The sequence below is a fragment of the Macaca mulatta genome, chromosome 1 (assembly GCF_049350105.2).
Source record: "Macaca mulatta isolate MMU2019108-1 chromosome 1, T2T-MMU8v2.0, whole genome shotgun sequence".
In the NCBI taxonomy this organism is placed as follows: Eukaryota; Metazoa; Chordata; class Mammalia; order Primates; family Cercopithecidae; genus Macaca; species Macaca mulatta.
This window is the reverse complement of record NC_133406.1, coordinates 202,882,636-202,906,774: the sequence shown is the minus strand read 5'-3', so window position 1 is coordinate 202,906,774 and position 24,139 is coordinate 202,882,636. Positions and strand designations below refer to the sequence as shown.

General features: G+C 43.3%; 1 protein-coding gene and 1 non-coding gene across 2 annotated transcripts in view; one reads left to right on the top strand and one right to left on the bottom strand.

Annotated features, from left to right (window-relative positions):
* INPP5B (inositol polyphosphate-5-phosphatase B) overlaps window positions 1–24,139 on the bottom strand; it is a 76,920-nt gene that overhangs the window by 19,605 nt on the left and 33,176 nt on the right. The window contains 8 exon segments of the mRNA XM_015135734.3: window positions 967–1,076; window positions 4,031–4,142; window positions 7,187–7,374; window positions 8,425–8,541; window positions 8,888–9,002; window positions 9,803–9,904; window positions 11,154–11,321; window positions 13,261–13,357. Of these exon segments, the coding sequence (XP_014991220.3) occupies window positions 967–1,076; window positions 4,031–4,142; window positions 7,187–7,374; window positions 8,425–8,541; window positions 8,888–9,002; window positions 9,803–9,904; window positions 11,154–11,321; window positions 13,261–13,357 (1,009 nt within the window).
* Window positions 6,266–6,369, top strand: LOC114674869 (U6 spliceosomal RNA). Its single transcript, XR_003725953.1, has one exon. It is a non-coding gene; the product is annotated as a U6 spliceosomal RNA (small nuclear RNA).

The following is a 24,139-nucleotide window of genomic DNA, read 5'->3' as shown; positions in this document are numbered from 1 at the left end:
AATTAGCTGGGTGTGGTGGTGTGTGCCTGTAGTCCCAGCTACTCGGGAGGCTAAGGCAGGAGAATCGCTTGAACCCAGGAGGCGGAGGTTGCAGTGAGCCGAGATTGTGCCACTGCACTCCAGCCTGGCGACAGAGCAAGACTCCATCTCAAAAAAAAAAAAAAAAAGACCCTTTTTAAGCTAGTTAAGAGAACAGGCTCGAATTCCCACTGCCTGGGTTCAAATCCTACTTGTACCCCTTGTCTGCTTGGGGGCCTCTTTAATTTTTCTATGCTTCAGTTTCCAATCTCATAAAATGAGGTTAATAAATCATACCTACTTCAACAGGTTCTTGAGGATTAAATGAGAAAATAAGTACATCAAATAGTACATGGCACATGGTAAGCACTAATAAAAAATATTAACTGCTGACTTTGGGAGGCTTGAGGTCAGGAGTTCAAGACCAGCTTGGCCAACATAGTGAAACCCCGTCTCTACAAAAATACAAAAATTAGCCGGGCCTGGTGGCACATGCCTGTAATCCCAGCTACTTGGGAGGATGAGGCAGGAGAATCGCTTGAACTTGGGAGGCAGGGGTTGCAGTGAGCCAAGATCCAGCCATTGTACCCTAGCCCGGGTGACAGAGGAGACTCCATCTCAAAACAAACAAACAAAAATATTAACTACTGTGTAATGTCCAAGTACCAGCTAAGTTAGTTGGAGTCATCTCATCCTAGGCATAGCTGAAAAGTAAATCAGTATTAAAAATTATTATGAAACAAAAGGCTAAGGCAGTCACAAAGTTAATACATGGGAAAGAAGGCTGCTTCATGAGCAGATACTGAGAGAAAATCTTTGACCAGAGTACAAAACATGGGGAAAAAGTCACAGGAAGCGTTTATTCTTCCTTAGGTCCAAAAGGGCAAGTGCTTCCCAGAATTTCTGGGTTTCCGTTTGCTCAACCCTTTGAAGCAACCTCTGACCTACCTGGTATCCCAGTCGTCAGAGCCCGTATCATACTTGTAAGTAGGCTGGAATGTGAGCTCACCCTCTGTGAAGCCTTCAAAGACAGTCTTTGCGGCCACTTGAATTTTCAGCTATACACAAGGATGGAAGAAAAAACAAATCTCAGAATAAAAAGGTCAAACTCTGAATTAGTGGAGAAAAGGAAATCAATCGGGAATTCAAACTCTAACCCAAAGGAAAAAGCACCAAAAGAAAGTTATTCTGTAAGTTTTTTTTTTGTTTGTTTTTGTTTTTGTTTTTTTTTTTTTTGAGACAGAGTCTTGCTCTGTCGCCCAGGCTGGAGTGCAGTGGCCGGATCTCGGCTCATTGCAAACTCCACCTCCTGGGTTCACACCATTCTCCTGCCTCAGCCTCTCGAGTAGCTGGGACTACAGGCACCCGCCACCACGCCCGGCTAGTTTTTTTTTTTTGTATTTTTTAGTAGAGACGAGGTTTCACCATGTTAGCCAAGATGGTCTTGATCTCCTGACTTCGTGATCTGCCCGTCTCAGCCTCCCAAAGTGCTGGGATTACAGGCGTGAGCCACCGCGCCCGGCCTTCTATAAGATCTTAAGTTAGCTAACTCCTAGGAAGTGAACAAGCTGAACACTCCTTTGCCTGTATATGGTTTTTATTTTTTATTTTTTACGTTTTTAATGTTTTTAATTTTTATTTATTTATTTATTTTGAGACAGAGTCTCGCTCTGTGACCTAGGCTGGAGTGCAATGGCGCGATCTCAGCTCACGGCAACCTCCGCCTCCCAGGTTAAAGTGATTCTCCTGCCTCAGGCTCCTGAGTAGCTGGGATTACAGGCATACGCCACCATGCCCAGCTAACTTTTGTATTTTCAGTAGAGACAGGGTTTCACCATGTTGGCCAGACTGGTCTCGAACTCCTGACATGATCCGCCTACCTCGGCCTCCCAAAGTGCTGGGATTACAGGCATGAGCCACTGTGCCCGGCCTAATCTTTTTTATTTTGTAGAGTCTCACTCTGTCACCCAGGTTGGAGTGCCATGGTGTGACCATAGCTCACTACAGCCTCCATCTCCTGAGTTCAGGCAATCCTCCTGCCTTAGCCTCCCAAGTAGCTGGGACTGCAGCTGTGCACCACAACACAGCTATATTTAAAAATTTTTTAGAGACAGGGTCTGACTATGTTGCCTAGCCTGGTCGCAAACTCTTGGCCTCAAGTGATCCTCCCACCATGGCCTCTCAAAGTATTGGAATTGCACGTGCAAGCCATTGTGTCTAGCTAAGGCTCTTTCATAAGAGCATAGCTACACCCAAAGGGCCTGAGTATCATCTTACTGAGATATCTTTAAGATGATTAGGTACCACTTAACAAACTAATAGTTTTTCTCTTCCAGGTATCAAACACTTCATCTGTATAGCACAGTTGCTGCAAATATACACAAAGATAGAACCGCATTGTCAAATTAGTTATGTGAACTGGGGGAAGCTCTGTGCCTTGGTTTCTCCATTTGTAAATTTTGGATTTATAATAGAATCTACCTCATAGGGTCTTTAGAAAGATTCACTGTCAACTTAAACAGTGCCTGACACATTAGGAAAACAGCTAGCATCCTTCCTATTAATTTTAGGAGCGTCTTCCAGATCACACTCTCAGCAAGATCAAAACCACAGGTGCTCTTCTCTCTTCCCTGGAGCACCACACTTGGCACTGCATGGACTGGTGAAGAACTGTCAGCTCTACCATTGCACACGATCAGCTATTTAGTAGATACTACTTGCCAAATTCCTGAAAAAAACTATTTAAAAAGCAACAGAAAATAGTAAAAATGTAGGTATGAATGTAAACTGATGCTTACGTATAGACCTTAAAACCATGTAGTAGGCAGATAACACACAAAATGGGTACTATTACTTCAGGAAAGACCAGAAAAGAAGGCAAGTAGAGATAGGTATCAAACTACAAGGGAAAGTAGAATGCCTCATACCAGAACACAGAGGAGATAAACAGACAAAGACATAACTAAGTTGAGATTCTTTATCTTTAATTAATCTGCACTGGGGAAAGTAAGATAATAGAGGCCAGGCACGGTGGCTCACGCCTGTAATCCCAGCACTTTGGGAGGCCGAGGTGGGTGGATCATGAGGTCAGGAGTTTGAGACCAGCCTGGCCAGCATGGTGAAACCCCGTCTCTACTAAAAATATAAAAAGTTAGCCAGGCATACTGGCACGCGCCTATAGTCCCAACTACTTGGGAGGCTGAGGCAGGAGAATTCCTTGAACCCAACAGGCAGAGGTTGCAACAAGCTGAGGTCACGACACTGCACTACAGCCTGGGTGCCAGAGCGAGACTCTGTCTCAAAAAAAAAAAAAAAAAAAAAAAAGATAATAGAAAGATTTAGATTAATGACAATACCAAGGTTACTAAAAGGGAGGATACAGAACAACAACAACAAAAAAGGACTTTAACATTCTGAACAACATGACCACCTGAACAGGTCTGAAATCTACTGAGAGAAGTAGCCAGAAAAAAGTCAGAGAAAGAGATTCTCTTGTACTGTGAAACAGCGAGTGCTCTGAGAAGGAAATGCTACGTCAAGCAATGATGGAGAACAGCAGGTTACAGAACTGATTCCTATAGGAAGTGAGGAAAGCCATTTAGGAAGAGCTGTCACACACTGGAGAAGTCTGCTGAGGAGAAGCACAGAGGAGAAGGAGGCTCATTCTAAAAACAATTATTACATCATCTTAAATATACCAAGTCCTTTCTTTACAGAAGCTTGGTACTCTTTTAGCCTTAACTTCAGACCTCTTGAATAAATGAATGAGAAGATGAGACAGAGAACACGCTCTTGCTCCCAAAGGAGACAAGGTGCTTCAGGAGAGAGCCATGGGAGACAATTATGGAAGAGGGAAATGCAGATGAAATGAAGAAATGACTGGACAACATCAGGAACTCAGGGAAACCTCCCAAGCCAAAGAAGAAGAGGCTGGGAGTCTGGAAGCCAGGCTTTTCTATGCCCTCACGGTAGAGGACAGCCGCTGGAAGGGGGCACAGGTGGCCATCTGTACCTGATCATATGCATACAGGGTTTGAAAGTCCTTCTCTTCGATGAGCTTTTTCACTTTTTCCACATCCAGCTCTTCTATCCTGTAGTTGAGGTCCCCCAGCCACAAGATCACGCTGTGAGGACAGAGCACAAAGGTAACAGGGTTTAGGAGGAACTTTAACCTGACCTACCCAGAGTGCTTCTGACAGAAGGCCCCTGAGGCTCAGCCTCTTGGGAGGTGGGTGGGAAAATGGCTCAACTGTTTGGGAAATTTTTTTCTCTTGCCATCCCATTTAATATTATAATGTGATGCTTGCTCAATTATCTTGGTCCAAGTTCATTTTAAACAGCCTTGTGTTCTCCTTAATTATTTTATTCTTGTAGGTTGGAAAGACAGTCTAATAAGATCTAAAAGAGAGTAATTTACCCCATTCCTGGGAAGAGGACAAAAACATCAAGAATCGAGAGTCATGCCAATCACCCAGAGACCCCAACTCAGATGATGCCACGATGCCACCTCTGCCTCTGTGTATACTGCAGTCCACAAAACACACTCTCAGCCTTTGTTTCTAGAGCAGAGTTCCTCTGAAACAAAGTTCAAACTTTATAGTGGAGCCTGGATTTAACCACCGGTATATCATCGGTTGGCTCTTTCCGCACTGCTGAGTGGAGTGTAGAAGGTGTTTTATTCCTTCTGCTACTTTGGGAAAAAGCTAACTGAAGCCTCTCTGATGATACTGTACATCTCATTAAGTCTAATACTGCTGTATCTGAAGCCAACAACCACGTCATTAGAGAATATGCACAGCAGTACACGCACACCAAAATTAATGCATCCACAAACTAAAAGCAGACAAACTGACACATAAGCTGTGACCTCACAAACTAGGATGCTGCAGGTTCACCAGAATGGAAGAGCTCGGCTGCAAGACACTTCCTGCTAGGCTCCCTGGAGAAGAAAAACCATCCTGTCAGCTTCCAGAACACCAAAAAGCTCCAGACAGTTCCACCTCAGCAGGCAGGACAAGAGGCGTAACTCTGTTTGCTCCTTGGCAGATATCATGGCCCCGGTGGCTTCTTCCTCTTCATAAAAGAAGTAGCAAAGCTTCGACTGTTACCGTAAAGTCTAAAATTCTAAGTCTTTGACTTTAGACAAATAGGAAGTTGTAGAGATAAATGAGATAAAGTAAAGAGAAGAAACAAAAATTAGCACAAGATGCTCTCAGCAGCTGCAACTATAGCTTTGTAAAGTTGGATTAAGAGGAAAAAAAGACCAAGTGGAGGCAAACAAATGTAGTCCAACTCTCAATTATACATGCTCTGGAAAGAACAGATATATAAAATCCTAAAACATACTTCTAAAAACTGGGTTTGAGATGCTCATTCTTTGGTTGTTTTCTTCATAATGTTGGATGTAGGCAGACCCAAATTAAAACAAATCTTAAAAAAAAAGAAAAGAAAAAAAAAAGAAATCTTAACCAGAACTCAGACGACAATATAGCTGTCAACTGCTGTTTTGTCATATTCCCTGCTCAAAATAAACTTTTCTCTCTCCTTTCCTTTCTTTTTTCTTTTTTCCTCTCCTTGTCTTTCCCCTTCCCTTCCCTTTCTCTTATCTTCCTGCCTCAGCTTCTTGAGTAGCTGGGATTACAGGCATGCAGCATCACACCCAGCTAATTTTTTAATTTTTTTCAGAGACAGGTTCTTACTATGTTGCCCAGGCTAGCTAGTCTTCAACCCCTGGACTCAAGTGATCCCCCCACCTCAGCCACCTAAATTGCTGGGATAACAGGCATGAACTACTACATCCAGCCTCACTTTCTTCTTATTTCTGCCTGCTATATACTATAGCAGCCAGGGACTCTCACACATGTTGATAAAATTAAATACTGAAAAAATAAATGGCCGGGCGTGGTGGCTCATGCCTGTAATCCCAGCACTTTGGGAGGCCGAGGTGGGCAGATCACGAGGTCAGGAGTTCAAGATCAGCCTGGCCAACATGGTGAAACCCCACTCTCTACTCAAAATACAAAAATTAGCCGGGCGTGGTGGCACGTACCTGTAGTCTCAGCTACTCAGGAGGCTGAGGCAGGAGAATTGCTTGAACTGGGAGGTGGGGATTGCAATGAGGCAAAGATCGCGCCACTGCACTCCAGCCTGGGAGACAGAGCGAGACTCCATCTCAAAAACAAATATATAAATAAATAAACCTTATACTTTCCCAAGAACACATGATACTTGAGAAATACTGTAGAGTGTGCTTGCTTCGGCAGCACATATACTAAAATTGAAATGATACAGAGAAGATTAGCATAGTCCCTGAGCAAGGATGACATGCAAATAAAAATTTAAAAATAAAATAAGAAGGCCGGGCACAGTGGCTCACGCCTGTAATCCCAGCACTCTGGGAGGCCAAGGTGGGCAGATCATGAGGTCAGGAGATCGAGACCATCCTGGCTAACACAGTGAAACCCCGTCTCTACTAAAAATACAAAAAATTGGCCGGGCGTGGTGGCTCAAGCCTGTAATCCCAGCACTTTGGGAGGCCGAGACGGGTGGATCACGAGGTCAGGAGATTAAGACCATCCTGGCTAACCCGGTGAAACCCCGTCTCTACTAAAAAATACAAAAAACTAGCCAGGCATGGTGGCGGGCGCCTGTAGTCCCAGCTACTCGGGAAGCTGAGGCAGGAGAATGGCGTAAACCCGGGAGGCGAAGCTTGCAGTGAGCTGAGATCCGACCACTGCACTCCAGCCTGGGCGACAGAGCAAGACTCCATCTCAAAAAAAAAAAAAAATACAAAAAATTAGCAGGCGCCTGTAGTCCCAGCTACTCGGGAGGCTGAGGCAGGAGAATAGCGTGAACTCAGGAGGCGGAGCTTGCAGTGTGCCGAGATCGCACCACTGCACTCCAGCACTCCAGCCTGGGCAACACAGCGAGACTCCATCTCAAAAAAAAAAAAAAAAAGTAAGAAAAGAGAAAGACTCTAGAGATCTGCCAGATGGCAAGTTAGGAAACTAAATGTTTTCAAGAGATATAATCCATGTATAACCAAGAGGTGGCAGCTACCACCATTGCATCAATAGGAAACCACCACCAGGCATCTCCGCATGAAAAGACAGAGCCCACAACTCTATGTACTCATGGTGAACCACATAGGGTGGAAGCTCAGACTCACTCATGCTTGCTGATGGTGAGAGGGGGACGGCTTGGGTCAAGCTGACAAAACTGCATTCGAGAACAAATGTCCTTATAGTCCTGGTTCCTCCTCTCATACTCTTCAATGTGGGCTGCCAAGTGAGAATTCACAACGCAGATGCTGGTGTTGTGGAACTGGAACCTGATCGCCACGCCTCCCTTGTTGCCCTGTGGAAAGGATCCCCAAAGAAATCCAATTCAAACTTAATTGTGTCAGTCATTTAAACCTACAGACTTTCTGGTTGGGCGCAGTGGCTCATGCCTGCAATCCCAGCACTTTGGGAGACTGAGGCGGGTGGATCATGAGGTCAGGAGTTCAAGACCAGCCTGGCCAAGATGGTGAAACCCCATCTCTACTAAAAATACAAAAATTAGCCTGGTGTGGTGACAGGCACCTGTCATCCCAGCTACTCGGGAGGCTGAGGCAGAGAACTGGTTGAACCTGGGAGACAGAGGTTGCAGTGAGCTGAGATGGCGCCACTGCACTCCAGCCTGGGTAATAGAGTGAAACTCTATCTCACAAACAAACAAACAAACAAACAAATCCCTACAGACTTTCAAAATGTTTTATCTTAATCTTTATAATAATCCTGTGGGATTACCTATATTGTACAGATTAAAAAAAAAAAAAGAAGGCAGAATGACTAGCCAGTCAGCGGCAAAGCTGAATCCACAACCCAGCTCTCTCGATCTCCTGGCCTCACTTGATCCACCCACCTTGGCCTCTCAAAGTGCTGGTATTACAGGTGTAAGCCACCGCGCCTGGCCCCAAAATCTAGCTCCCTTAATCCAGTATTCTTTTCACTAAATCACAGGCAAACCATAGGTGCCCTTTGCCACACAAAGCTAAGTTCTCACAGAAGAACCTAAAAACAGAACTTTAATGGCCTCAATAAGAAAAGGAAATTGCAAACCTACTATCAGCATTCTTTGTTCTTCTGAATGACCCAGCATAGTTTCTGCAAGATACTTCATGGGTGAAATGGGAGGATCAACTGGAGGCTCTAGTGTTGGTGAATATGAGGACAGGCGCAGGCAGTCCACTAAAATACAGTTTCTAAATAGTTTGCTCGACTGAGCCCTGCTTGAGGGTATGATTCATCTTGGAATATTGGCACCTTCCAACTGGGACACGTGTAGTGACTGTGTCATCAGAAGTGGTCAATACCTCAGGCGCTAAGGCCCTCAATGTGCCAAACATACCAACCAAGGACTCACCATCCTCCCCATGATTCCTGTCCCCACAGTCTCAGCTTCCACTTCTGAGACATAAGCTGCATGCTCCTGTTTGACATATAACAGCAGCATAATCCCAACCAATCGGATAAGCTTCACCTGGAAAAGAGAGACATGGCATTAAATAGAAACTGCAAACAGGAATAAATACCCCAAAGGAAACATGGTCTGGAAGCTGGCTGAGGGTATTAATGTGCCTCCTTCTCCACACTAGAACACAGGTAATCATCTGTTCAACTCACCAAGCACGCTATGTGCTAACCTACGAGTGCCAAGACCCTGCGTCTTTCCCACCCAGTGGCACCCCTTCTGGAAGATCTGGAAATGAAAATTGTGGGATAATTAAGACTGGCTTAAGATAAAGGTCATGGAAAAGGTGAAAAATGATCTTGGGATTTCCCTGCATAGCCACATAAAATTAAGAAGTCCCTGACTCCTCTTTTACCTTTGCATATTTGGCATCTGGATGAAGACCCTCTGACACAGCTTTGAACCACTCTTCTTCCTTTGGGGTATCGTGAAAGAAAAAAGCTTCCTTACTCAGATCGAGCTCCTGGAACCTATTTTGAGAAGCAACCAGTTAGATAGTAAAGAAAACTAATGTGCAAATGACACATTCTCAGATTGGTTGAGGTGCATAAGCCGTAGCTTTCTAGCTAAACTTCAGGACCCTCAGGAGGAAAAAATAAACAAACACTTAGAGCCAAGGAACTAAATGCCAAGGAACTTTCCAGGTGCTTTTGCAAACAAAAACCCATTTCTTTTTCATGACCAGCTTATGAAGTAGTTCGAAGTGTCCCTATTTTACCTGTAACCCCTAGTTCACACAAGCACCAAGTGGCAAACTGGAATTCAAACTTTGGTCTATATAAATTACGAATTCTAGTTCTTTTCAATATACCATACAAGCTCTGCTGCCCCTTCCCACCAGTAATGCCCAGTATAGTGATGAGAAGATAAAAAAAAATAAAAAATAAAATACAAAAAAAAAAAAGACTAACTGATGGGACTTTCTTCAGCTAACCTTCCTTCTCTGGCAAAAGATAGTTTTGCTTTGTAACCAAAAATGTATTGAATGTCCAAGCAATAAAGTTCAGTTCAGGATGCACTGAGTTCAGGATGCAATTCAGGATTTTAACAGAAGATTACATTAAAAATTAAATATTAGCATTCAAATGCCAAGCACTCCACTTTAAGAGTGGCAGACGCTTGCTTGCCATGAGGAAGAACATCAAACAGGGAAGCAGCTGTTATCAGGCACCTGTTCGTTTTTCAAATCCTTCACCTGCTGTGAAGACCCATCCTTCAACCACAGCTCTGTGTGCTTGAAGATGAAGAGGACTAGAAGAGAAGCACTCACCCTACGCAATAGACATCTGGGGCCTGGACACCATCGCTCAGCCAGGGCCGGAGGCATTCTTTGGGGGACTGCCCATTTACATTGTATGTTCCCACAAAAAACCTGTCACCAAAGAGAAATAATTAGTGACTCCGAATCACTATGGAGATAACAGGAGAAAGCATTTCATGCTGATTTATGCTGGTTTCAGTCTCTGCGGACTGGCATTTTAAGACAAAAGAAATATCATTTCTAACCTAGACCAGGACTGCAGCACCAAGGGGTGACTTGTGGTCTGTCATGGTATCTGTTGCTTTTGTGATAACAACTTCAAACAGTACAGGCCTACTCTGAACCTTCCTACTTCCTTTAAACAGCCATTACCCAGCCATTATCTGCCTAATTATTTGCCTTGTATATACTACTGAAATGAAAAAATGAAAAGTGCTTTGGTAATTACTTTTGGCAAGACAGCAACTCCAGTATTCAAAAAACTACTTCACCATAATTGACAGTTTATATCCCTAGAAACAATGTTATTTTATCTTATAGTCCCAATGCAATCATTTTGAAAGATCTAGCAGAATCTCACAACCTTTATTCATTTAGCTTTTAGTAATCTTGCCTAAAAAGATTACCAAACACCAGCTAACTTCATTTTACTAATTTCATTTTAAATGACTTTCTTCAAAGGCCCAGAATAACCAAGGGAGTATAAAACCTTGGAGGGATACATAAGAATCAGGAGGCCAGGTGTGGTGGCTCACACTTATAATCTCAACATTTTGGGAGGCCAAGGCGGGAGGATCGCCCGAGCCCAGGAGCTTGAGACCTGTGCGGGCAACATAGTGAGACCCTGTCTCTACAAAAATTAAAAAATTAGCTAGGTGTGGTGGTGCACATGTGTATTACCAGCTACTCCAGCAGCTGAGGTGGAAGAGTTACTTGGGCCCAGGAGGCTGAGGCTGCAGTGGGCTGCAGTGAGCTGTGATGGCACCACTGCATTCCAGCCTGGGCAACTAGGTGAGACCTTGTCTCAAAAAGATAAAACATAAAAAACAAATAAATAAAAGAATCAGGATGGTGCTCCTTCTTCTGTACCCATTTGCATGTGTCTCTGCAAATATTTCTGTAACTATCTGCAAGTCGTGTCACTCCCACTATACCACACCTACCACAGTGCCCACCTAGAAAGGGCACAGAATAAATGCCTGTTAATGAAGAGTGAATGGAATCACTCATTTCAAAAATGAGGGGAGAGATTCTATAGAAGAGTATGCCTCCAAATCCAGGTATAGGGGGAAGTGACCAAATTCCAGAAAGTCAAATGATCATTCTGCTCTGAAAACATCCTAGAACCCAGTTAGCTTACCTGAAGTTCTGGATATAGGTGTAATCCTCTTCTTTTTGTACTAGATGTGATTTCACAATTGTATCTCGCAGTCCAAACTTCTGCATGGATAAAATATGAGCCTTGTCTGACACCGTGATAGTGGAGGAGCGAACCATGCCAGTAATTTCGGACTTGGATTTATTCTGTCTGGAAAAACAAAATATTTTTTTCATATGTGGATGAGTCCCTATTGCAAAATGAATGAATACAAAGCTAAAAGTTCCCATATACAAGCATCTAAGTCACAGAAGACTAAAGGAGGCCAAAGTAAAATTTATTTACTAAAACAACACTATTTCTTTGTGGAATTAAGTAAATTTATATTTTGTTGATTGTATAATATATTGGTCTGGAGATTTTCCTGATAATAGAGTCACAGAATCTCAGACCAGAGGGGCATCTTAAAGATAATCTAATTCCCTCAGTTCTAAATGAGAAAAATGAAACCCAGTGTCATTAATGCCTCACCCACATGAATGGTGGCAGAGTATGGGATTCGAACACGTAATTGACAGGTCGGGTGTGGTGACTCATGCCTGTAATCCCAGCACTTTGGGAGGCCCAGGCAGGTAGATCACTTGAAGCCAGGAGTTCGAGACCAGCCTGGCCAACATGGCAAAATCCCATTGCTACCAAAAATACAAAAATGAGCTGGGTGTGGTGGCGCATGCCTAGGCTGAGACACAGAACTGCTTGAACCTAGAAGGCAGAGGCTGCAGTGACTGGGTGACAAAGTGAGACTCTGTCTCAAAAAAAAGAAAGAAAAAAACTGTAAAACCCTCTAGATCCTTTGACTTGATCATTCTATTCTGTACATCTATTCCACAGAAATAATCCAAAATAAAAAGAAAGGCAATGAAAATTTATATTTTATTACTATTTGCGTTGTACTGTATTTATAGTTGTAACTAAAATACTGACACAAGTAAGTGTTTTATCTTGACCAGACAGATTCCGGATATGTTCAGTAGGGGGCACTGGAGTACAGACTTCAGATATTTATATAATAACACACCTCGGGGGCAAGTAGGGAAAGAGTAAATAAAACAGGAAAAAAGTCACTTCAGAGTCAGGAAACACCTAAAAGAATGAAAGAGTGAAATCAAACGTTTCTAATCTACATTTTCAAAGAAGCGCTAGACTGCCAGTTTCAAATTCCAGATTGGCCACTTGCTAATTCTGGGACCTTGGATGAGTTATGTAACTTCTCATCACCTGAATTTCCTTAATTGTAAAACAGAAAAAAGTACTTACCTCTTAGGCTAAAATAAGATAGTCCAAATAAGAGCAGGGTGCCTGGCAGTAAGTGCAAATAAATGTCAGGTTTTTGTGTTTTTTTTTTTTTTTTTTTTTTTGAGACAGAGTCTCACTCTGTCGCCCAGGCTGGAGTGCAGTGGCTGGATCTCAGCTCACTGCAAGCTCCGCCTCCCGGATTCACGCCATTCTCCTGCCTCAGCCTCCTGAGTAGCTGGGACCACAGGCACCCGTCACCTTGCCCGGCTAGTTTTTTGTATTTTTTAGTAGAGACGGGGTTTCACCATGTTAGCCAGGATGGTCTTGATCTCCTGACCTCGTGATCCGCCCATCTCGGCCTCCCAAAGTGCTGGGATTACAGGCTTGAGCCACCGCGCCCGGCCAAATGTCAGGTATTATTAAGAACATTTCCAGCCAGGCATGATGGCTCACGCCTGTAATCCCAGCACTTTGGGAGGCCAAGACGAGAGGATCAGATGAGGCCACGAGTTTGAGACCAGCCTGACCAACATGGAGAAACCCCATCTCTAATAAAAATACAAAATTAGCCGGGCTTGGTGGCAGATGCCTGTAATTCCAGCTACTCAAGAAGGCTGAGGCAGGAGAATCACTTGAACCCAGGAGGTGGAGGTTGCAGTGAGCCGAGATCACACCACTGAACTCCAGCCTGGGCAACAAGAGTGAATCTCTCTCAAAAACAAACAAACAAACAAACAAAAACATTTCCTAGGCCAGCTACCCTGGGACAAGTTACATTATGCCCAAAATGGTCTCAGTACTATGAGGAGAACCTCAGTCTTACAAGGGACAAATGAAGGGAGAGTTGCATTACCTTGGTTGCAAACTTTCTGGTTTATCTTGACCCCTGGAGCTTTGGTCCACAGGCAGTCCCTTCCCATTTGGCCTCAAACCATCAAAGTTAGAACCACCTAAAGGGAAGGGGAAGAAATTAAAATATACATACATAGGCTGGACACTGTGGCTCATGCCTGAAATCCCAGCACTTTAGGAGACCAAGGCAGGTGGATCACCTGAGGTAAGGAGTTCGAGACCAGCCTGACCAACATGGAGAAACCCCATCTCTACTAAAAATACAAAATTAGCCAGGCATGGTGGTGCGTGCCTGTAATCCCAGCTACTCAGGAGGCTGAGGCAGAAGAATTGCTTGAATCCGGGAGGTGGAGGTTTCAGTGAGCCAAGATGGCACCACTGCACTCCAGCCTGGGCAACAAGAGCGAAAATCCATCTCAAATAAATAAACAAATCATACATATGCTTTAATATACAGAAAACAGCTTCAGAAATTGTAGTCTAGGAATTATTGGTAGTCCAGATATTCCTTGAAAAGGCCTATGCTGATGTCTGGGTGAAGTCCCACAGACCATACATAGAAGAAAAAAGTATCTCATTGAGGTGTCTCTACTGCTGAAAACGTAACTATTCCAGCTAGTCTAACTCCCTTTTCTTGGATACAGGGTACATTAAGGAAAGCATAAAACTACGAAATCTGAAAACCTACCTAAGTTTTATCACCTGCTTTACTATTTATTACCTCCTGACTTTGGAAAAGCCATCTAACCTCTCTCAATCTCAGTAATTTGACCTGTCCTGCCTTCTTCACAGGTTTACTGTAGGGTCAACTGAGTTGACATATGAGTAGGGACTTTAAAAGCTATACAACATATTATAAAACATAACATAGTGACTTCCACTCCAAAGAGGAGAAAGGCAAGGGTTAGAGATTAAAACTGGAAATAGTCGAAGAGCTCTAGAAAATGAGAAGCGCTTGTCATTGTTGACAAATTGCCGTGAAAACCAGAGCCCAAGGGCCCAATCCAGAAATATTCTGGGAAAGTCATTAAACCAAGATAAACCTGGAAAGGAAAATTAATCTGCCAATAGCTTCTCTGCTCTTTAAAAGCCAGATCTCTTGTCAACAGGGAACAACATGAAGAGATCACAGAGATGTGATTTTAAAATCCATGTTACGGGAAGGAGCTCTGGAGGAATGAAACACCACTGAAGAATTTTGCTCTGCGGACTATTACTAAAATGGATTTCTCAACCATGCATTCACATGAACCAGAAAAAACAAACTTTTGAAAAAAGAAAGCATAATCATTTGAACATGAAAATAATTACACTTCAATGCCTCCAATCAATCACCAAATGCTATAGACTGAATATTTATACCCCTGCCTAAAGTCATGTTGAAATCCTAACTCCCGGCCGGGCGCGGTGGCTCAAGCCTGTAATCCCAGCACTTTGGGAGGCCGAGATGGGCGGATCACGAGGTCAGGAGATCGAGACCATCCTGGCTAACATGGTGAAACCCCGTCTCTACTAAAAAATACAAAAAACTAGCCAGGCGAGGTGGGGGGCACCTGTAGTCCCAGCTACTCAGGAGGCTGAGGCAGGAGAATGGCGTGAACCCGGGAGGCGGAGCTTGCGTGAGCTCCAGCCTGGGCGACAGCCTGGGCGACAGATCGAGACTCCATCTCAAAAAAAAAAAAAAGAAATCCTAACTCCCAAGATAACGTACTAGGAGGTAGGACCTTAGGAGGTGTGAGGTGTTTAGGTCACAAGGGTGGAGCCCTCATGATTGGGATTAGTGCCCTTATAAGGGTTCAGAAGATCAGAGTTCCCCTTTTGCTATGTGAGAACGCAGTGAAAAGACAGCTGCCACTAAGCCAGAAAGCAGGCCCTCACCAGACATTGAATCTGCCAGTACCTTGATCTTCAACTTCTCAGCCTCCAAAACTGTGAAAAATAAATCTCTGATCTCTGCTTTTGTTTTGTGGGGTTTTTTCTGTATTTTTTTTTTTATTATTTCTTTTTCTTTTTCTTTTTTTTCTTTTTGAGACAGGGTCTCCATGCTAGAGTACAGCAGCCTGATCATGGTCCACTATAGCCTCCACCTCCAGGGCTCATGCGATCCTCCCACCTCAGCCTCTCTGTTATCTGGGTTTAACAGGCACACACCACCATGCCCAGCTAACTTTTTGTATTTTTTTGTAGTGATGGAGTTTTGCCATGTTTCCCAGGCTGGTCTCGAACTCTTGGGCTCAAATGATCCTCCCGCCTCAGCCTCTCAAAGTGCTGGGATTACAGGTGCGAGCCACCACACCCAGCCAAATCTGTTGTTTAGAAACCACTCAGTCTATGGTATTTTGTTATAACAGCCTATAGACTAAGGTTAAACTAAGACACCAAAGCCTTTCAATTGTGCTTCTTAAATGCCTCTCAAACCAATATATTCCTATCCCCAGGGTCACTGTGCTAGTCTAGGTTACCAGCATCTCCCCTGAATGACTATAAAAGCCTCAACTAGTTTCTCTGCCTCTTTTCTCACCCCACCCTCTCCAACCCAATCTCTACACTGTTGCCAGAGGATTTTTTTAAAAAGTAAATCGGATCACATCACTTTAAATCTTTTAAAAGCTTCATACTGGATAAACCCAAATCCCTACATACAATTGCCAAGGCTCTTCCCAGTTTGGATCCTACCCACTTGTCTAGCTCCAATACTCACCACAGTCCTTCAGCCCCTACCTCCTTTATGCCATGTCATAAGCATATTAAGGTTACTGCAGCTATACAAAGATCCCATCAGAAATCAACTTCCCTTTTCTTCACTCTGCTTTATAAGGCTAACACCTACCCATCCTATCCTGTGCCAGGGATCAGCAAACTTTTTCTGTAAAGGGCCACAGAGTAAATATCCTAGGCTTTGCAGGTCATACAGTCTCTTGCAACTGTTCAACTCTGCTGCTATAGTGCAAAAGCAGCTGTGAGAGTGGCTGCATTCTAATGAAATGTTATTTATAGACGCTGAAATTCGAATATCATACAATTTTCACATATCACAAAGCATTATTCTCTTGAATCTTTTCAAATATTTAAAAATGCAAAAAAATCATTCTTAGCTCATGAGCTAAAAGCAGATGGCAGGCTGGATTTGGCCTGTAGGCTGCACTTCACCAACTCCTGCTATAGGCCATATCTTAGAGGTCATTTCCTCCAAGAAGACTTCTCTAACCTCTCCTAGGCTGGTCAAATGCCCTGACATTGGTGTTTCCATAGCTCCCTGTACTCCCCATCAGTCTTGATAGTTGTGTATTGTAGGTGTTTTTTCTTCCCAGTTAGACTGTAAGCTTACTGAGGACTAGACTTTGTCTGATTTATGCATCACTGTAGCCCCATCATTCAGCATACTGGTAACCCAGCACATTATAGGCAGTGCAGTCACACAATTCAATATTAAATGCGCAATGAACCTGAATTCCTATGTGTGAATATGTTTTTTTGTTTGTTTGTTTTTTGAGACAGGGTCTCACTCTGTTGCCCAGGCTGGAGTGCAGTGGCGCAAGCTTGGCTCACTGCAACCTCTGCCTCCCAGGTTCAAGCTATTCTCTTGCCTCAGCCTCCCAAGTAGCTGGGATTACAAACGCGCAGCACCACACTCAGGTAGTTTTTGTATTTTTGGTAGAGATGGGTTTCGCCATGTTGGCCAGGCTGGTCTCAAACTCCTGACCTCAGGTGATCCACCCACCTTGGTCTCCCAGTGCTGGGATTACGGGCGTGAGCCACTATACCCGGCCCTTTTGTGCCTTATATATTTAAATACATAACATCCAAGTTCAAGTCTGTAGCATTCTTTTGGAATGTTTGAGGTAATCTTCCCACGGTCTTCAAAATAAAACAAAAATAAGAAAGGAGAACTAGAATGGGTTATGTCTAGAGTTCTACTACCCCATAGTTACTTAATAATTATTTCTGGAAATGAAATCACCAGCTGGATTCTACTTCTCTTTCTTTACTCTCACTGAGCTTAGAGAGCTGAGCTGAGAGAGTTAACTAACTCAAATGTTAGTAATGGTGTACTGGGACATCTATTAGAATGACTGAAATTTTAAAAAAAGAAAACCAGCCGTGCACAGTGGCTCACACCTGTAATCCCAGCACTTTGGGAGGCCGAGGCGGGCGGATCACGAGGTCAGGAGATCGAGACCATCCTGGGTAACAATGGTGAAACCCCGTCTCTACTAAAAACACACACAAAAATTAGCCGGGCATGGTGGCAGACGCCTGTAGTCCCAGTTACTCAGGAGGCTGAGGCAGGAGAATGGTGTGAACCCAGGAGGCGGAGCTTGCAGTGAGCCGAGATTGCGCCACTGCACTCCAGCCTGGGCGACAGGGCGAAACGTTGTCTCAAAAAAGGAAAGAAAAAAAAAAAGAAAGAAAGAAAACCAGCTGACAATTCCAATTGCTGACAAGGATGCAAAGGAGCAGTGACTCTCATCCATTGATAGTAGGCATGGAAAATCATAGAGCCACTTTGGAAGACAGTTTGGCAGTTTCTTAAAAAGTTAAACAGTCTTACCATATGATCTACCCATCATACTCCTAGGTATTTACTGATATGAAAACATGCTGGACACCATGACTTGTGCCTATAGTCCCAGATATTTGGGAGGCTAAGGCAGGAGGACTGGTTGAGCCCAGGAGTTTGAGACCAGCTTGGACAATAGAGACCCCCATCTCTTAAAAAATAATAAAATAAAATAAAATAAAATTTAAATTAAATTAAATTAAATTAAAAGTCGTGGCACATGCCCATAGTCCTAGCTACCCGGGAGGCTGGGGAGGGATGATTACTTGAGCCCAGGAGTTCAAGGCTGCAGTGAGGTGTGATCTTGTCACTGCACTCCAGCCTGGGTGACAGAGGGAGACCCCACCTCTAAAAAAACATGGCAAGAAAAATAATTTTTGTACACATAAAAACCTGCACAGAAATATTTATAGCAGCATTATTTATAATCACCAAAAACTGGAAGCAACCAATATGTATTTAAATAGGTTAATAAACTGTGATACATCCATATAATAAAATATTCAGCAATTTAAAAAATTAGTTATCCAGCCATGAAAATATGTGAATGAATCTTAAGTACATATTGCTGAGTGAAGGAAGTCCATCTGAAAAGGCTATATATTATGATTCCAATTACACAACATTCTGGATAAAACTATAGAGATGGTAAACAGATCAATGGTTGCCAGGTGTTTTAGGGGTGAGAGTGGGGTCAAATAAATGAAGAACAGTGGACTTTTTAGGACAGCAAAATTGTACTCAAAGAAACTGTAATGGTGGATACATGGTACTATCTATGGGTTTCAAAACCCACAAATTTTTATAGCACAAAGGGTGAACCTTAATGTATGCAAAATTTAAAAAAATAATTTAGGATATCAGGAAGTTCTGGAGTAAAATGCAGAAAATGACAAAAGTGTCTAACCTATATCACCAACGTATGAAACCACCTCATTGAAGGGGGTAGAGGAAAAAGTGTTTACCTAAGTAACTTTGGAAATGAGTGGAATCTATAAGAATAAAGGTGCCAGGAGTGGTGGCTCACATCTGTAATCCCAACACTTTGGGAGGCGGAGGCAGGCGGATCACCTAAGGTCAGGAGGTCCAGACCAGCCTGATCAACATGGAGAAACCCCATCTCTACTAAAAATACAAAATTAGCCGGGTGTGGTGGTGCATGCCTGTAATCCCAGCTACTCGGGAGGCTGAGGCAAGAGAATCACTTGAACCCGGGAGGCTGAGGTTGCAGTAAGCCGAGATCGCGCCACCGCACTCCAGCCTGGGCAACAGAGCGAGACTCCGTCTCAAACAAAAAAAAAAAAAAGGGACCTTTTGCCTGCTAGCTGTGCCTGCTTATTAGGCCATGGAAACTGCATTCTTTACTGGCAAATGAAAAGTCTTACAACTACTGGATCTTTTTCTGTGTATTTATATGTGTTGTGCATGTAATGTTTACATATGAAAGAGTTTTAACTAATTGGTTTAAGATAATAAGTGCTTAGCCTGGGCGCAGTGGCTCATGCCTGAAATTCCAGGACTTTGGGAGGCCGAGACAGGCAGATCACTTGAGGTGAAGAGTTTGTGACCAGCTTGGCCAACATGGTGAAACCCTGTCTCTACTAAAAATACAAAAATTAGCTGGGCATGGTGGTGCACGTCTGTAATCCCAGCTACTTGGGAGGCCAAGACAAGAGAATTGCTTGAACCCAGAAGGCAGAGGTTGCAGTGAGCCGAGACTGTGCCACTGCACTCCAGCCTGGACGACAGAGAAAAATTCTGTCTCAAATAATGATAATAATAATAAGAGCTTAAATAAGGCCAGGCACAGTGGCTCACACCTGTAATCCCAGCACTTTGGGAGGTCGAGGCAGGTGGATCACCTGAGGTCAGGAGTTCGAGACCAGGCTGGGCAACCTGGTGAAATTCTGTCTCTACTAAAAATACAAAAAAACATTAGCTGGCATGGTAGTGCATGCCTGTAATTCCAGCCACTTGGGAGGCTGAAGCAGGAGAATTGCTTGAACCCAGGAGGCGGAGGCTGCAGTGAGCCAAGATCACCGCATTATACTCAACAGAGCGAGATTCTGTCCAGGAAAAAAAAAGTGCTTAAATAAAGTATTTTTTGTCAGAAAAGTAAACAGTATAATGCCTTTTGGTTCCATGACTTAAGTAATCTTTGGGAAATAAAAACAGTTTTATATGCAAGGTGTGTAAAGAAAGTGAAATGTGTTTTTCATAAAAGATTATAAGAAGTCGGTCAGGCATGGTGGCTCACACCTGTAATACCAGAACTTTGGGAGGCCGAGGCGGATGGATCACGAGGTCAGGAGTTTGAGACCAGCCTAGCCAACATGGTCAAACCCTGTCGCTACTAAAATACAAAAAATTAGTCAGGTGTGGTGGTGCGCACCTGTAGTCCCATCTACTCAGGAGGCTGAGGCAGGGGAATCACTTGAACCCAGGAAGTGAAGACTGCAGTGAGCCGAGATCACTCCACTGAGCTACAGCCTGGTAACAGAGCAAGACTCCGTATCAAAAAAAAAAAAAAAATATATATATATATATATGTATATATATATATATATATATATAAAAGAAGTCATGGGAATGTGGATTTGTTTTTTCACCTAAAGAGTTGAAAGATTAAGTTAAATAGAATAAAGCTGAAAGTTTAAGTGTTTGTGAAAAATTAATCTTGTAAACCAAATTTTGTGTGTGAACATACTGGCTAAAGTTGAGGGTATTATTCAGTTTTTCTCTAAATTAAACATTAGAATAAAAGTACAGCCGGGCGTGGTGGCTCACGCCTGTAATCCCAGCACTTTGGGAGGCCGAGACAGTTGGATCACGAGGTCAGGAGATGGAGACCATCCTGGCGAACACAGTGAAACCCCGTCTCTACTAAAACTACAAAAAACTAGCCGGGCGAGGTGGCGGGCGCCTGTAGTCCCAGCTACTCGGGAGGCTGAGGCAGGAGAATGGCGTAAACCCGGGAGGCGGAGCTTGCAGTGAGCTGAGATCTGGCCACTGCACTCCAGCCTGGGCAACAGAGCGAGACTCCATCTCAAAAAAAAAAAAAAAACAATAAAAGTACAGTAAGTTTTTCATAGAGCACTAATCCGCTCTTTAACAAAAAAAAATTGTAAAGGGTGAGCCAATCATGTTGACTCATGCCTGTAATCCCAGCACTTTGGGAGGCTGAGGCGGGTGGATCACCTGAGGTCGGGAGTTCAAGACCAGCCTGACCAACAAGGAGAAACCCCATCTCTACCAAAAATATAAAATTAGCCAGGCATGGTGGCTCATGCCTGTAATCCCAGCTACTCAGGAGGTTGCGGCAGGAGAATAGCTTTAACCCAGGAGGCGGAGGTTGCAGTGAGCCAAGATCACGTCATTGCACTCCAGCCTGGAAACAAGAGCAAAACTCTGTCTCACAAAAAAAAAAAAAAAAAAAAAAAAAGAAAGAAAATTGTAAAGGGTTATAAAAGGTTAATGAAAATCTTACCTTATGGTCAGGCATTACAGTTGGAGAGATTTGTCTATAAGGTTTCATTAAGAATTGGGTTTAACATTAATAGTATAGTAATGCAAAGTGAAATTTGGCTTATTTGGTATATAAATCATAAAGGATTATCAAATATGAAATAGTGTTTGGCTTTCTTTGGGCTGTATTTGCATAAATATGTTATTGAGGCCAGGGGCGGTAGCTCAAGCCTGTAATTCCAGCACTTTGGGAGGCCAAGGCAGGAGGATCACCTGAAGTCAGGAGTTCAAGACCAGCCTGGCCAACATGGTGAAACCCTATCTCTACTAAAAATACAAAAATTAGCTGGGCATGGTAGTGCACACCTGTAGTCCCAGCTATTTGGGAGGCTGAGGCAGAAGAATAGCTTGAACCCAGGAGCCAGAGGTTGCAGCAAGCCAAGATCATCATGCCACTGCACTCCAGTCTGGGCGACAAAGCAAGATTCTGTCTCAACAATAAATAAATAAATAAATAAATAAATAAATAAATAAATAAAAATATGTTATTGGTATACGTTCCAAAATTATGGAAAACTCTCATAATTCTCTCATGACTTAGTGTATGTTCCTAATAATTACAATTATTATGTAAAATTGTTATATGCCACTGCAGTGACCAAATTTCTTTGTCAATCGTATTTTTGACTGTGGCTGCCTTAAAACATTTTGTCATCCACACACAATTGTTGTCTTGTTTTAATCCTGTTTCAAAGGTGGTTTCAATCAGCTATAGGACTTTGAAAAGTGCTCTTGAATGCAGGTTTCTAATAACTTTGGAGACTGTGACATTAGAATTGAGGAAAAACTTTCAGGACTCATGTAAAGCTGAAATGTTCTTGAATATCAATCAGAACAGAAGTTAACTGCATGGACTGAACTAATAGAAGACTAAAGTAATCTTTTTGACTTTGCTTAAAATGTTGCTGATCCCTTGTTTTGTTTTTCAGAGTCAAGAAAACTTTTGAGCTAGTTACAGCTTTTTTTTTTTTTTTTTTTTTTTTTTTTTTTTGAGAGGGAGTCTCGCTCTACCCAGGCTGGGGTGCAGTGGCCGGATCTCAGCTCACTGCAAGCTCCGCCTCCTGGGTTCATGCCATTCTCCTGCCTCAGCCTCCCGAGAAGCTGGGACTACAGGCGCCTGCCACCTTGCCCAGCTACTTTTTTGTATTTTTTTAAATAGAGACAGGGTTTCACCGTGTTCCCCCAGGATGGTCTCGATCTCCTGACCTCGTGATCCACCCGTCTCGGCCTCCCAAAGTGCTGGGATTACAGGCTTGAGCCACCGCGCCCGGCCAAGTTACAGCTTTTAAAAATTGAGTAAAGTTAGCCGGGCATGGTGGCAGGCGCCTGTAGTCCCAGCTACTCGGGAGGCTGAGGCAGGAGAATGGCGTGAACCCGGGAGGCGGAGTTTGCAGTGAGCCGAGATCACGCCACAGGACTCCAGCTTGGGCGACAGAGCAAGACTCTGGTATCAAAAAATAAAAAACAAAAATAAAGGGGGGGGTGGGGACTCTGTATATTTTTAAATGAAGAATGTTTTTACCTAAATCAGTCTGGCCTGGTATATGATACACAAAAAAACTCAAGGATAGAGCCCCAAAACTTGCCAACCAATCAAATAATTACGCTGAACCCCCTTGGGCACTCTAATTGGATATCCTGGGTCCTCCCAATTCTTAGTCCTTTAATGCCTGTTTTTCTCCTTATCTTATTCAGACCTCGTGTCTTCCGTTTAGTTTCTCAATTCTTACAAAACCGCATCCAGGCCATCACCAATCATTCTATATGACAAATGCTCCTTCTAACAACCCCACAATATCACCACCTACCTCAAAATCTTTCTTCAGTTTAATCTCTCCCACTATAGGTTCCCACACCACCCCAATCCCACTTGAAGCAGCTCTTCAGTTTAATCTCTCCCACTCTAGGTTCCCATGCCGCCCCTAATCCCACTCAAAGCAGCCCTGAGAAACATCGCTCATTATCTCTCCATACCACCCCCAAAAAATGTTCGCTGCCTCAACACTTCACCATCATTTTTTTTTGTTTGTTTTTCTTATTAATATAAGAAGACAGGAATGTCAGGCCTCTGAGCACAAGCTAAGCCATCATATCCCCTGTGACCTGCACATATACATCCAGATGGCCTGAAGCAACTGAAGATCCACAAAAAAACTGAAAATAGCCTGAACTGATGACATTCCACCATTGTGATTTGTTCCTGCCCCACCCTAACTGATAGGATATATTCTCCCCCTGCCCTTAAGAAGGTACTTTGTAATATTCTCCCTGCCCTTAAGAAGGTACTTTGTATACCTATCCCAAACCGGTAAGAACTAATGATAATCGCACCACCCTTTGCCGACTCCTTTCTCGGACTCAGCCCGCTTGCACCCGGTGAAATAAACAGCCTTGTTGCTCACACAAAGCCCATTGGTGGACTCTTCACATGGAAGCACGTGGCATAATCCACCTCTTGTTTAGCATATAATCAAGAAATTTTAAAAAATTAAAACGGGCAACTAGTAGCCCTCAGGGCTGCTCTGTCCATGGAGTAGCCATTCTTTATTCCTTTAGTTTCTTAATAAATTTCCCTTTACTTTACTCTATAGATTTGCCTTGAATTCTTTCTTGCTCAAGATCTAAGAACCCTCTCTTGGAGTCTGGCTCGGGACCCCTTTCCGGTAACAATTTTTGGAACAGAACCCAAACCTCTGAGTATTGCATGAAAAGACATTTATAAATAGCTTCAGACTTCCTCTCCAGCCCCATTTCCCATGCCCACTGGAAGCTTCTCTCTCTTACCTCCCAATCC